The 12438-nt window shown below is 37.9% G+C and overlaps 2 protein-coding genes across 2 annotated transcripts; both read right to left on the bottom strand.

Moving 5' to 3' along the window:
* Positions 1-6: 6 nt before the first annotated feature.
* On the bottom strand, positions 7-6717 carry cops9 (COP9 signalosome subunit 9). The gene is made up of 3 exons (XM_005730448.2): positions 6513-6717; positions 5206-5278; positions 7-205 (listed from the first exon to the last, which is right to left on the bottom strand). Exons 1-3 carry the CDS (start codon positions 6573-6575, stop codon positions 168-170), a joined length of 174 nt encoding a protein of 57 aa, XP_005730505.1. The 5' UTR covers positions 6576-6717; the 3' UTR covers positions 7-167.
* Positions 6718-7116: 399 nt separating this feature from the next.
* On the bottom strand, positions 7117-12201 carry otos (otospiralin). Its single transcript, XM_005730449.1, has 4 exons — positions 11346-12201; positions 11125-11191; positions 10645-10668; positions 7117-7535 (listed from the first exon to the last, which is right to left on the bottom strand). The coding sequence occupies exons 2-4, from the start codon at positions 11180-11182 to the stop codon at positions 7348-7350; spliced, it is 270 nt and encodes an 89-aa protein (XP_005730506.1). The 5' UTR covers positions 11183-11191; positions 11346-12201; the 3' UTR covers positions 7117-7347.
* Between the last annotated feature and the right edge of the window lie 237 nt (positions 12202-12438).

Genomic DNA, 12438 nt, shown 5'->3' on the forward strand with positions numbered 1-12438 from the left:
ACACCTGGTTCACCACCACTTTTTTTGTAAAAACAAAAAGGTTTTATTTCAATATTCGGCTGAGTGATTTACACGAGGGAAACTGTACAAATAAGAGACTTGTAGAGAGAATGGGGCAATTTCTTCATTCCTTTTATGTACATGTTCAGCAGCTCAAACAGGTGTCATCACTGCAGGTCATCGTCATCAAACAGATCCTCAAAATCTGCAAAAAGAAACAGGAGAACAAAGACAAGGAAAGAATTACAGAGTTTAAATCTACTTTATATATTGATCACAATTCATGCTGCTCTGTAGATACTTAAGATTTTTTTTTTAATGCACCACCAACACAACACATACGTAAATAAATAATTATCTTATACCCCAGTGACGCAGACCTACACACTGGTTGGTGACTGCCTGGCAAACACTGGTTGTTAAGAAAAAAAAAAAAGGTATTCACCAACAAGTTGATGAGCAGTTCCACAGAAGATGCTGAAATATCTGCAAACACTTGCCAATTACCCACTAAGCAGTAATTGATCTGTGAGTGTGAGCAAAAAGTCTGAGTTCAAAGCAAAATTTATGTCTTCTGAAAAGAGTCGATTTCACTGACTGCTCTCTAGGTCTGTGTAACTGTGGCCTTAAAAAGACAAGGAAAACTCTTATTTACATATCTGTTCACACAACGAGTTAATAAAGTTATATGACTGGTCTGAGCATCACAGGTGGAAACATTTAATTTTTCGTGATTTCTATTTTATTATCTTGGGACATGAGTGTTGGGTAGATGGAAACCACTTAAATATACTTGGAACCCCAGAAGGAAGAGGAACAAATAATTGGCCAATGGATTGTTTTATTAATTAATGACATAATGGAAAAAAACAAAAAAAACAAGTTAATGACAAAATTTGTTAGTTGCAACCCTAGAGGTTAAAAATAAATAACAATACTACTAAAAAGCCAGTATTTTCACATCTGGAGAACGCATGGTGTCTAAACCACTACAGATGACTTCATTAGAAGACATTATGAGGTTCTTCTGAGACTTTTCCCCCACTTTGACAAAACTCTAACAGGCCAGTTAGCAAACTTAACAGTCTGACTGGTGTGAAAATTACTCATCACCAGAGGATCTAACTGGCTCTGACAGCTCGATATTAAAAGGTTAAAATAGCACACAAGTGATTTCTCATCCAGGGTCAATAACTGGAATTTTAACAAGATATTTAGGGAACAAAACTAGGCGGTATGTTCGCTCTAGTGTTGCCATGTGCCACTACTACTGGCCAGAAGGAGAAAGTCACCAGAAACTTATCAAGTGAATGGGGGACTGTCTATTAATATCAGTTACATTCCCTCTAATCAAGGTGGAACTTTCCTAAAACTGCCTTAGATGTGACACTATTTTACACATACATTAAGATGCAAATGCACAAATTTGAACCTGCTTACATAAGCATGAATCAAGCATTTCTTCCTTAAGTGATGAATTTTCAGTTATGACAATTATGACCATTATCCGTCTCTCTCAGTGCTCATACTGCCGCATACTAACTGCTCTTGGATGCAAAGCTGTGAGTTTTTGTTTGGTGTAAACTAGGGATGGACCGATCCAATATTACGTATCGGTCCGATACTGACCTAAATTACTGGATCGGATATCGGAGAGAAATAAAAAAATGTAATCCGATCCATTAAATATCACACATAACTCAGCTCATCACCTTAGCACGTCGGACCAGTATGCGTCACTTGATAGAGGGGCTGTGGCGTGCGAGACCTGTCGGCGGTCTGGTTGAGCATTTGGAGCCTCGCTACCAAACCGGCATTTCATCTCTGAGAAAGTTATTCCCGCGAGAAGTAAAGCAAATGTGTAAGTTCATCTCTGAATGTTTGTAAAGCATTCCCACGTTAAGTTTAACAACCGATATATGGAGCGACTGCCTCTTCTCTCTCCCTCCCTCTCCTGCTGCTACTTCAATCATGAAACTGATCAATGATCAGCTGATCGGCTTTTCTGTTGCGACTCCCGTCTCTCTTCTTTGTTTTTGGCCCACTTTGCACTAGAGAGACCTGTTAAACCTGTATTTTTTGCATACAGGTTTAACAGAATAGCTTTAGTGTTTTTTTTTTTTTACTTGAGTATGAACTTATACAAAATGCAGCAAGATATTAAAAAAACTGTTTTGTTGAATAAAACATACACTATATCAGATTCATACCGGTATTGGCAGATATCCAAATTTATGATATCGGCATCGGACATAAAAAAAGTGGTATCGTGTTATCTCTAGTCTAAACTGCACTCTGACCTTCCAAGTTTTTAAGAAATCTGCACCAACATAGTGAGACAGAAAATACTGATACAACTGTGCAACCACTTATGCCGGTCATATGTAAGAAGGTTTGCAGACTAAATTTAATTTGTCAAAATATCCAAAGGGTGGCTATGATTCGCAACAGCAGGCTTGAGAAACTGTTTGACGAAGTGAACATTCTTCAGTCTTCAGTAATGAGGGACAGTTTGCCCTCGGCTACCTGTAATGACTTTCAGTGGTGTAAAAATATGGCATAAAAGCCAAAGCTTCCTTGACACACCTCACTTTCACAATCTGTCTTCAAAAGAAAAAAAAAATCTCATGTTTCACACTGTTGCATTGACCTTATACCACACTTACAGAGCCCTGTCTCTGAAATAAACCAGCAGTTCTGCATGGTCATCCAGCTTCTATAAACCATAAGAGTAAAGTGAAATCTCCAGAACAATGGCCTCATTTTTAATTAGCATGATGTGACTTGGCTCGATTTGACTCGGATATTAGGGTTTTCCATATTGGGGACAATACCTGGTACCAGGTAGAGCAGGGCAATAGGACCAAAAATATTTATCACGATATACATTTGAAAATTTGCGATAACAATATAACTGACGGTATAATTGACACTAGACAAAATACTTTACAACTCCAGCAAAGTCGTACTAAAACATTTGACAGATTTTCGAGCGCCGTGTACGACATAAAATCATTTCGAGGTCAGTAAACACAACCAGAGTTCATACATAAGGCACACGGGATTATAAGGGGCACTGTTGATTTTCAGAAAACTCAAAGGATTGATTTTAAGTGTGCTGTATTTTCAAAAAACACGGTAATAACGACGGCCCGCTAGCATGCTCTACCAAAAATAGTGCTTTGTTGTGTATCTGACAAACGAAAGCTAAACCAGTTCCACACTACTGAAGTTGCAGCATTTTTACAAACCGATTCTGGTTCATCCGTTTTAATTCAACGATCCGCTTTCGCCCTTCTCATTCTCCGTTGCCGCCTTGCTTTTTCTGCAATGTGCCTATGAAAACAAAGGCACTGTGCATGCGCGTTTTACCCATATTATTGTTGCCCAACATTATACCGGTATTACCATGAACGGTATGATATGGCCCAGTCCTGGTACCAGGTACTTTTTAATACCCAGTAGGCAGGGATTCCAAGCAGACTGAGCTAAACCAAAAATGTGACGTCAACAAACTGCATGCTACTGATTAGCCAGGGAGTGATATCACTGATTCAGTCATGTCAGTGACTCATTCACAAAAATTAAATTCAATATCCCTGGCAACAAGGAACGGTTACACACAGAGCAACACCATGGCCCAGTGACGAGGTGCAGAGACTTAGTCAGTTTAGCACCAGAGATAACATTAACTTGATATCCTCTGTTGTTGTTGTTGTTGTTGTTGTTGTTGTTGTGTTTGTGTCACGTACAAATTACATCACAGGACTTTTGAGCTACAATGACTTCACCCACACTGAGATGGTACCCAAATTTAATGGAAAACATCCGAAACTGACTAGAGTCAAATCAAGTCAAGCCAAACAAAGTAGGTTATAGTGAAAAAGAGGCAAAAGAGTCAACTACAACTACCTGAAAAGAGGTTCTGGCTCCAAACCAAACTTTTATGTCAAAGTGTGAACAGCAAGTTATAGCGGAGCTTAAAGGTGTTAATGCTGCAATGGGCTTCAAAATACAACGACTAAGGCCTCTATTACATATGCATGAGACGTAACATAACTGCACTCACCCTGTCACGTTTAAATGTGATCTGGGGACCTTTGCACAACCCCTTCTTTAATTACAGGAAAAAACTAACAACTTTAAAAAAAGAGCTTTAAAATATGATGATATCTATAGTTTTACAATACTCTTAAGTACAGAGCTTATTAGGTAGAGGGGAACCAGTTCTAGCAGTGTTAACGACCCAGGTGATGAGTGCCGATGTGTGTGTGCAGCTGACTGGCGAGGTGTCCCGCTGAGTTTCGGTCTGACAGCAGCTATAAACTCATTTTACCATCCTCTTTCTCTCTCATTTCCCTCACGCTCTCTTTTTAACAATCAGCTCTTTTCTATCTAGGTCATGTGCTGCTGAGCCAAAAATTGTTCCACCGGCAGCCAGCACAAAACAGATTTGCTCGGTGTTTTATAGTGTGTCTTCTGCGTCTGTGTTTGCACATAAACTGGTGTTTACAGGGGAACAATGGGATTGCTGAGGGTTAATGTGAGAAGATAACGTGGTTAAAGGAAGAAAATGGGTAACAGGTTTAAGGCTTTCTCAGCCACAGCCTTTCAAATTACTGAAATAATATACTGGAACATATAGGGTTTATTTCACGTCTTTGAAAGTTTATTTGCTGACTTTTTATGTTTGTTTGAGTTGTTCATATTTACACCTTAAGTTACACTTTTAATGTATTTTAAACTTTAAATGAAGGTTTTGGAAAGGCAAAACGTCTGCTTGTCCTATTAGAAATCTAGATGTTTACCAGTTTTCTGTTATTCCCTTGAACATTAAAGAACCTTCCTCTCTGCATGCAAACACAATCTTGCTTAAACTAGGCAAATTTACAAACTGGGGACTCTTAAATGGGTTTTTACTTGTTAACATCACACGTTTTTCTATTAGATGTGATCAATAAATAGAGAAAGGAGCATGCCGTTGCTTATTTTTGGAATGTTATACCATGTGTTTTAATCACATTTGTTTGCCTCATGAGACAAATTAAGGAATCGTAGCTTAGCCGTGCCATATGAAAACAAGATTTATGTTTAATTCCAGCTCGACTCTGTAAGCCCTAACCTCATTAAATTGAATCAGTGAAGTAAATTTAATCCTCATCAAATTTAATAATTTGGGAAGAGATGCAGAAACCTGTCCCTTACCATTAAAGAAATCGGAGTGCACAGCTTTTTCATTAGCTGCCAGGTCCATAAGCAGACCGCTGCTGCCTCCTGCCTGCAAACACACAACAGTGCAACCAGTCATACCACATGAGAAAGATCTACATGTACACAAACTGCTACACTTACTGCATCACAGCAGTGTATGCTATGGAAATTTCTTCAAAAATCCACAGGTTAAAAGTTCAGGTCTTAGAATTTCAACTTACCAACTCAAACTTCTGAGAAATAAACTCAAAATTGAGAAAATAACTTGAAACTTAAGTTATTAAGTTGAAATTCTGAGATAATAACCTGAAAATTTGAATGTTGCAAATGGATGGAATTTTTTTCTTCCAAGTGAAAACAAAAGCAATTAACATTAACAATTTAGCCAGAGCTTACTTAGGGCTTTTAACTAATATCCAGCACAAAGATTTAATGTTACACAACAAAAAAATAAACACTCACAATTATATTTAAAACTAAAGATAACAGGCACAATATAAAGTGAGATAAGACAAATCTTATCTATGCAAAAGTTGTAAAATACCCTTGTTATAGCAATTAAAACTAATTAAAAACAACAACAACAATATTTTAGGACTGAAGTCTCAGCTGTCAGAGGGCAAGAGGCGGTTTATACCCAGCACAGATCACCAGACAGTCTCACTCTTACGTTAGTTTAAAATCTCCAGTTAACCTAACACACGTCTTTAGGATGTGGGAGGAAGTTGGAATAACAAGAGAGAAACTCTCCATTAAAAAAACAAAACATATGAAAGCTGGAGCCTATCCCAGCAATCGTAGGGTGAGAGACGGGCTACACCATGGGCAGGCTGACAGTCAATAGCAGGGCTAACACATAGAAAAAGATAACTTCCTACTGACACTAATGGGCAATTTAGAATCATCAGTTAACCTAACCCCATTAACTATATGTCTGTGGACGGTGGGGGAAGCCGGAGTACCCGGGAAAGCCCACGCAAACACGGGGTTAACATGAAAACTCCACACAGAAAGATGGTGAACTCAAAATCAGACTTCTTGCTGAGGCAACAGCACGCATTTAACGGGATGAGCTGAGGTGTTTCTATCAAGAATACTGAATAACCCAAAATGTAACGTATTAACGCAGTTAAATGTAAAAAAACAACAACCCCAACAACCCCAAAACAAAAACAAAAAACAAACAAGCTAGGCGATTATATTAATCGCTTCCGTTTCATGTCATTTTAAACATATGGAGCTAGTTAGCGTTAGCACATCTAGACGCCGGTTAATTTAAAGCTCTAAATCTGAGAACCTACCTCGTCCAGGTCCACATAGGGACCAGCTCCTTCAGGAAACATTTCATCCACTGCAGGCTTCATGTTATTCTAAAAGCAGTTCCGCCGCAATTAGGTCAAACGGTGCGTTTGCGTTAGCAGTTATCGAGGCTTAAGTGGTGGTAAACAAAACAACCGTGTGCAACACTAATTCATGCCCGGTTTTCGCTGCTGACTTGCCGCTTTCGGTCCGCCCTCAGAAAAATATGGGTGATTATAATATTCCTCAATATGACCACGCGCAAAGCACGTTAAATCATTTCTAATAAATTAATAGATCAAATTAAAGTTCAAGTCTTTAAAGTTAAAACGGTAAGTGCGGTTTGCTCCATTTAAGTCCTGTTTTGACAGCCTGGAAAATATACTATAAATAGTGATCGCAAATGTTGAGTCTTTTTGTAAGCCTCTTGTTAAAGCAAAAATGGCAACAACAATAATAACAAATAAATAGACAATAATAACAACAACAATAATAATAATAATAATAATAATAATAATAATAGCAATAGTATAGAGAAAATACTAGATCTCTAAAGACTAAAAGAAATCATTTCTCAGACTCCATTACATATTTGAAGAATGGTTTGTTTATTTATTTGTGGCACTTTATATGACAATAAGAGGGCTATTTATGTCTAATTCTATTGTATATATGTGACTAAGCTACTAAAAAAAACTGTGTTCCTTTTCACATCCCCCTTTTGTTTCATATTTATAATAATTTCCTTATTTCCCTTTAATAAACCCTCATGATAACTTTTTTTTTTTCATGTCATGCTCTTGTTACTTTTTCTCTCTTTTGGGTCTAGCACCTCTCTTAGTGTTCATGTCCTGCATTGGTCTCATATCCTAGAGTGTCTCCTATGGGCTGGTGGGCGAAGAAGGCCCGGGCCATCTCATTGATGTAGTTGTAGGCACCGATGGATCTGAAGTACTCAATGTAGTTCCAGAAGTCAGAGGTGGTGTACGGCCAGTAGGGAACAGCTGGTGGTTCATCATAAGGCACTGAAAGACACATGGCATGTCAGAAAGGACAGGGTACATACAGTCTCAAACAGTGAGATGCTGTTACAGACCATAAAGTATCATGTTAGGGATTTACTGATGATATTTTGCAGTAAATATAGTTTTTGGTAGTAGTTCATATTCACACATTCAGAAAAGCACCAGGTGTTTTTAACTCCTGATATATCACAGGCACCGTTTCCCACATATGAAAGTGAAAAGAGAGGCAATGGCTATTTATTTTTCACAGAGAACAAAGTAGAGATGGACCGATCCGATATTACGTATCGGTATCGGTCCGATACTGACCTAAATTACTGGATCGGATATCGGAGAAAAATAAAAAATGTAATCCGATCCATTAAATATCACGAAAGCACCTCGCAGAACTTGCAACGCGCCGTAACTCGCCTCAGAACGTTAGCACGTAGGAGCAGTATGCATCACGTGATAGAGCGGCTGCCGCATGCGGGACCTGTTGTGGTCTGGATAGCATTTGGAGCTTCGCTAGCAACCCGGCATTTCATCTCCGACAAAGTTATCCCCGAGAGAAGTAAAGCAAGTGTGTAAGTCCATCTCTGAATGTTTGTAAAGCATTCCTGCATTAAGCTTAACGAGCGACTGCCTCTCACTCTCCGGCTGCTACTTCAATAATGAAACTGATCAATGATCAGCTGATCGGCTTTTCTGTCACGACTCCGTCTCTCTTGTTTGTTTTTGGCCCACTTTGCACCAGAAAGAGGAAACCAGCGGCTAAACAACAGCAGCACGTTTAAGCTTGATAAGCTGTTGTTAGAATTTATTTAATATTACTTTCTACACCAGGATCTTTTTCTAGTAGCTGACGCTGGTAACTGTGCAGGGGCGGATCTAGCAAAGTTTAGCCAGGGGGGCCGATAGGGCATTAACAGGGAAAAGGGGGCACAAAGACATACTTTTCTTTCTTATTCTCATTTAAAATGTCTAGCTTTTAATAAATTATCTGACACCCAAAGTTTTAATTTGATGCAAAATGAATAGAAGTCAATTACTGTATATAGTAACTATTAAGTCTAATATATATACCCCAGTAAGCTATAGTACTTTTTCCTTTGGGAAGGTACCATCTGTGCAGTCTGCAATTTTGTTGAGGAAAGATGTTGAATCTATTTAATATTTTAATATATTGAAAAATAATTGATTTCTGTGCATTTTTTTTCACACTGCATCAAATTAAGGTTGATTACGTCGATTAAGCATCATGAGGTGGAGCGTGAGGGGTGGTTCCCTGTTTTTTATTTATTTATTTTTGTTGTTGCTAGGAGTTGGAACCCTATTAGTTAGGTTGCTTAATATTTACGCTAAGTACTCTTTAAAATACCAGAATAGGGAGGATGGTGTAGGTTTGAGTTTATTAGATTGATCAGTATTGCTGAACTATGAAATATTTTTTTTGCAAAAAAGGAAAAAAAAAAAACTTTAGTGTAGTTGTTGTTTTAAACTTGAGTATGAACTTATACAAAATGCAGCAAGATATTTAAAAACAAACAGTTTTGTTGAAACACACTATATTGGATTCATATCGGTATCGGCAGATATCCAAATTTATGATATCGGTATCGGTATCGGACACAAAAAAGTGGTATCGTGCCATCTCTAGAACAAAGTGAACCACAGCGCTGCACAGGCATTGCCTTTGTTGACTTATTTAACATATTCTATGGAAAATGTGGCTCTTACAATGCTTTCATTTCCACCAGGTATTTAGATCAGCAAAGGGTTTTGTTGCTGTCCCAACTCAATCACAGAACAATGGTATTGTATTAGGTAATCCTAAGTGTAAAAGCTTTATTTTGACAGCTAAACACTGGCAAATCATAACAACAATAGTTGCCTCATATTTTAAAGTAAAAAAAAACAACAAAAAACCCTGCAACAATAGAGCAAAACCCCCAACAATCAGATGACCCCCTCTGAGCAAAAATAACAGGTGATAGCGGGAAGGGAGAACTGGTGTTTACCACTCTCAGAGAGATACAACCAACATTAGCTCAATCAGAAACATCTTTATTGCATTTAAAATCATATATTTGCTCTTGCTGCTAAATGCAAACGTTAATTCAGGTGTCCAGGTAGAAGTCTGTTTAAAATGAAAATTGAATGTTAGTTTGTAGAATAAATTCCTACAAGTCATGAGTTGAAGAGATCATTATAAACAAAAAAATGTGCATGTCATATCAACGCTCCTTTTAAAGGCTAAAAAGACCAAATTATTAACTAATATGATTTGTCTCTAGTATTTCTCTCTAAATAAATACCTGATCTATGCATCCTGATTTTTTTTAGCATTATAAGTGTTCTAGTTTATTAAAGTTGCTTTAAGATTCCATTTGAAGACTGTTACCACCCCATCCACCCATTTATAAGCAAGGCTTATATCACTGTGGAGAAATTCTTTTCCTTGGTAGGGTCACAAGAGTCTCAGAGGTCACTCACCGCTGTTGGAGCCTACATGTGAGAAAATAATGACTTAGCATCTGTCATGTGAGTCAGTATTTAAGGACAAGCATAGCTGACGCGCCCTTTCTCCTTTGTATTCTTGTATTCCAACAACAGTGTGTGGGGAGTAAATTCAAATATACATGAATGGCTTTCCTTTGTGCGAATGCTCCCTGTTGACATAGTTGCTTTGAGTCGAGCTCAGTGCTATAAAAGGCTGTGGAAAAAAACTGAATGTCTTCAAATAACCCTCATGATGAACCTGGTGTTGAGTCCACATGACTCATTTGACCAAAAGACATTGACTAATTTATGGATGCTTCCCAATATTTATTTGAAATAAAAAAATGTAGCAGTTCATTTTCCTATTTGTAAACATTATATGCCATGTACTTGTAATGTTATCTACAGAAGAGTTGTGAAAAGTTATAGAAAACTTTTGATGCAGATATAATAATAATAATAATAATAATAATAATAATAATAATAATGATAGGACATATATTTCAAAGAGAATGCAGGGTTTGATTCACCGGCCGCATTTGGCTACTTCTGATGTACAGCATGTATGCAAAGTTCATTGAGCTTTTTTATATGTCTGAAGACGTCTAAAAGAAGTTTGAAAAGTTACCTCCTTCTGGGATGATCCTGGCCTCTGCAATGAGGAGATGGAGAAGGAAGGGGGGAAGGGAGAGAGGGAGAAGGGGGGAAAAAGTTAACATTTCAGGCATTCCTTGAGCACAAAGATGGGATTCAGGTCTGGAAAAGAGAGCTTTTTCCTAGGGGACTACAAATACCTGCTGCCTCCTCAAATATTATTGTTAACTATTCACACACACACACGCACAAACAGACTAAACCAGAAGGAATTCATCATGGAGACTCAGTCAGAGTCCTCTTTGTACACAAAACAAATCCTCTCCAGCAGCACTATTACATCACATGATTTCCAGCTATTTTCACCGACATTTCTACATGTACATATATCAAACTTAGTGTTAAAACTTATTAATGTTTGCACTGCATGAATAAACTCAACTTTAGCTACAACACACCAACTCTTGAATTCAAGGGAACATATTTTCTGTGGATTAAAAAAAGAAAAACTCACCACTGAGGTGACAGGCAAAGAGGCAGAAGACAATACCGAGCAACACCAGCAGCTTCATGTCGCCCCCCTAAATGAAGAAAATGCCCACCAATGCTGCAGTTTGTTTGTTTTTTTTGTCTATGTTGCAAAAGTGAAATCTCTTAAACAATAAATAAAGTGAATATCTTGATATATATACTAGAAATCTTCTGAAACCAGAATCAAACTCTGCAGCTGTTTACCTGTGAATAGTCTGTGAAGCCGTGCAATGAGATGCTGCTGATCTTCTGCTGGTTCACTGAGGTCTGTGGTGTGAGGGGCTTAGTGAAGGAAGAGGCAGCCGACCTCCAAAAACACACTTAAGCAAACACACACATGCAAGCACATAACCCCGCCAGGCCTTGCCCAGATTATACTGTACCCTGTGTACTCAGAGGGGAGCTGTCCTCATATTTTCACAAATATTTCTCTCAGCTGTGTACACATCGCACCTACTAAAAAAAGAAAAAGAAGAAGTAGTTTGATTTGTTTTGAATTTCAGGCTCATTTATAGCTGTTTAATTTGGGAGGAAAGTAAAAAATTGCACACAGTAGCAAGTTGGTCCTTCCTGCTACTGATCGAGTCTAATAGTTAATGCTGTAAAACAGTTTTACTTCTGATAAAGTAGAGCTGAGCTGAATGGCTTTTATTATTTTTAAATGATTATTCTTTGTTTATAGAAATAAACAGACAAGCATTTTTTGATAAACAGATAAACATTTTACCCCAACAAAACCTACTGCAGCAACTGTAATGTAAACTGAGGTGTAAATTCTGATTAAAACACCCAAACAAAAACTGGGAAAGAGAAAAGGCAGCATGAATGGCCACAAGTGTAAATCTCTCCTGACTCTTTTAGTAGAGCAGTAACATTTGATTCCCCATAATAAATATTTAGTTCCCTGTATAAATAGTCAATGAACTGGTGATCTGCAAACATTTTTTTATTTTATTTTAGTCACATTTTTAAGGATGAAGCCAAATATTTGCTGGTACCACATTCTTAAACTTGACAAATAAAATTGTCACCATTAAAATTAAATGGCATGGAGTCGAGCTCAACTCCCAGTCCTACTGCCAGTTTCTGGAAGACGCCTTCTTCAAGCAGTGGTACAGGAAGAAGTCTGCATCCTTCAAGAAAAACATGATTTCCATGCAGGACAATGCTCCATCACACACGTCCAAGTACTCCACAGTGTGGCTGGCAAGAAAGGGTATAAAAGAAGAAAAACTAATGACATGGCCTCCTTGTTCACCTGATCTGAACCCCATTGAGAACCTGTGGTCCATCATCA

The sequence above is a fragment of the Pundamilia nyererei genome, unplaced genomic scaffold, assembly GCF_000239375.1.
Source record: "Pundamilia nyererei isolate P.nyererei 1_Seehausen unplaced genomic scaffold, PunNye1.0 scaffold00037, whole genome shotgun sequence".
NCBI lineage: Eukaryota > Metazoa > Chordata > Actinopteri > Cichliformes > Cichlidae > Pundamilia > Pundamilia nyererei.

Coding starts and splice junctions, on each gene's coding strand:
- cops9 (XM_005730448.2), bottom strand. CDS start 6,575: ATGAAGCCTGCAGTGGATGAAATGTTTCCTGAAGGAGCTGGTCCCTAT. Junction 5,279..6,512: donor CCTATGTGGACCTGGACGAG/GTAGGTTCTCAG, acceptor GTGTGTTTGCAG/GCAGGAGGCAGCAGCGGTCT. Junction 206..5,205: donor GCACTCCGATTTCTTTAATG/GTAAGGGACAGG, acceptor TTCTTTTTGCAG/ATTTTGAGGATCTGTTTGAT.
- otos (XM_005730449.1), bottom strand. CDS start 11,182: ATGAAGCTGCTGGTGTTGCTCGGTATTGTCTTCTGCCTCTTTGCCTGT. Junction 10,669..11,124: donor CTTTGCCTGTCACCTCAGTG/GTGAGTTTTTCT, acceptor TCCTCATTGCAG/AGGCCAGGATCATCCCAGAA. Junction 7,536..10,644: donor CAGGATCATCCCAGAAGGAG/GTAACTTTTCAA, acceptor TGTGTCTTTCAG/TGCCTTATGATGAACCACCA.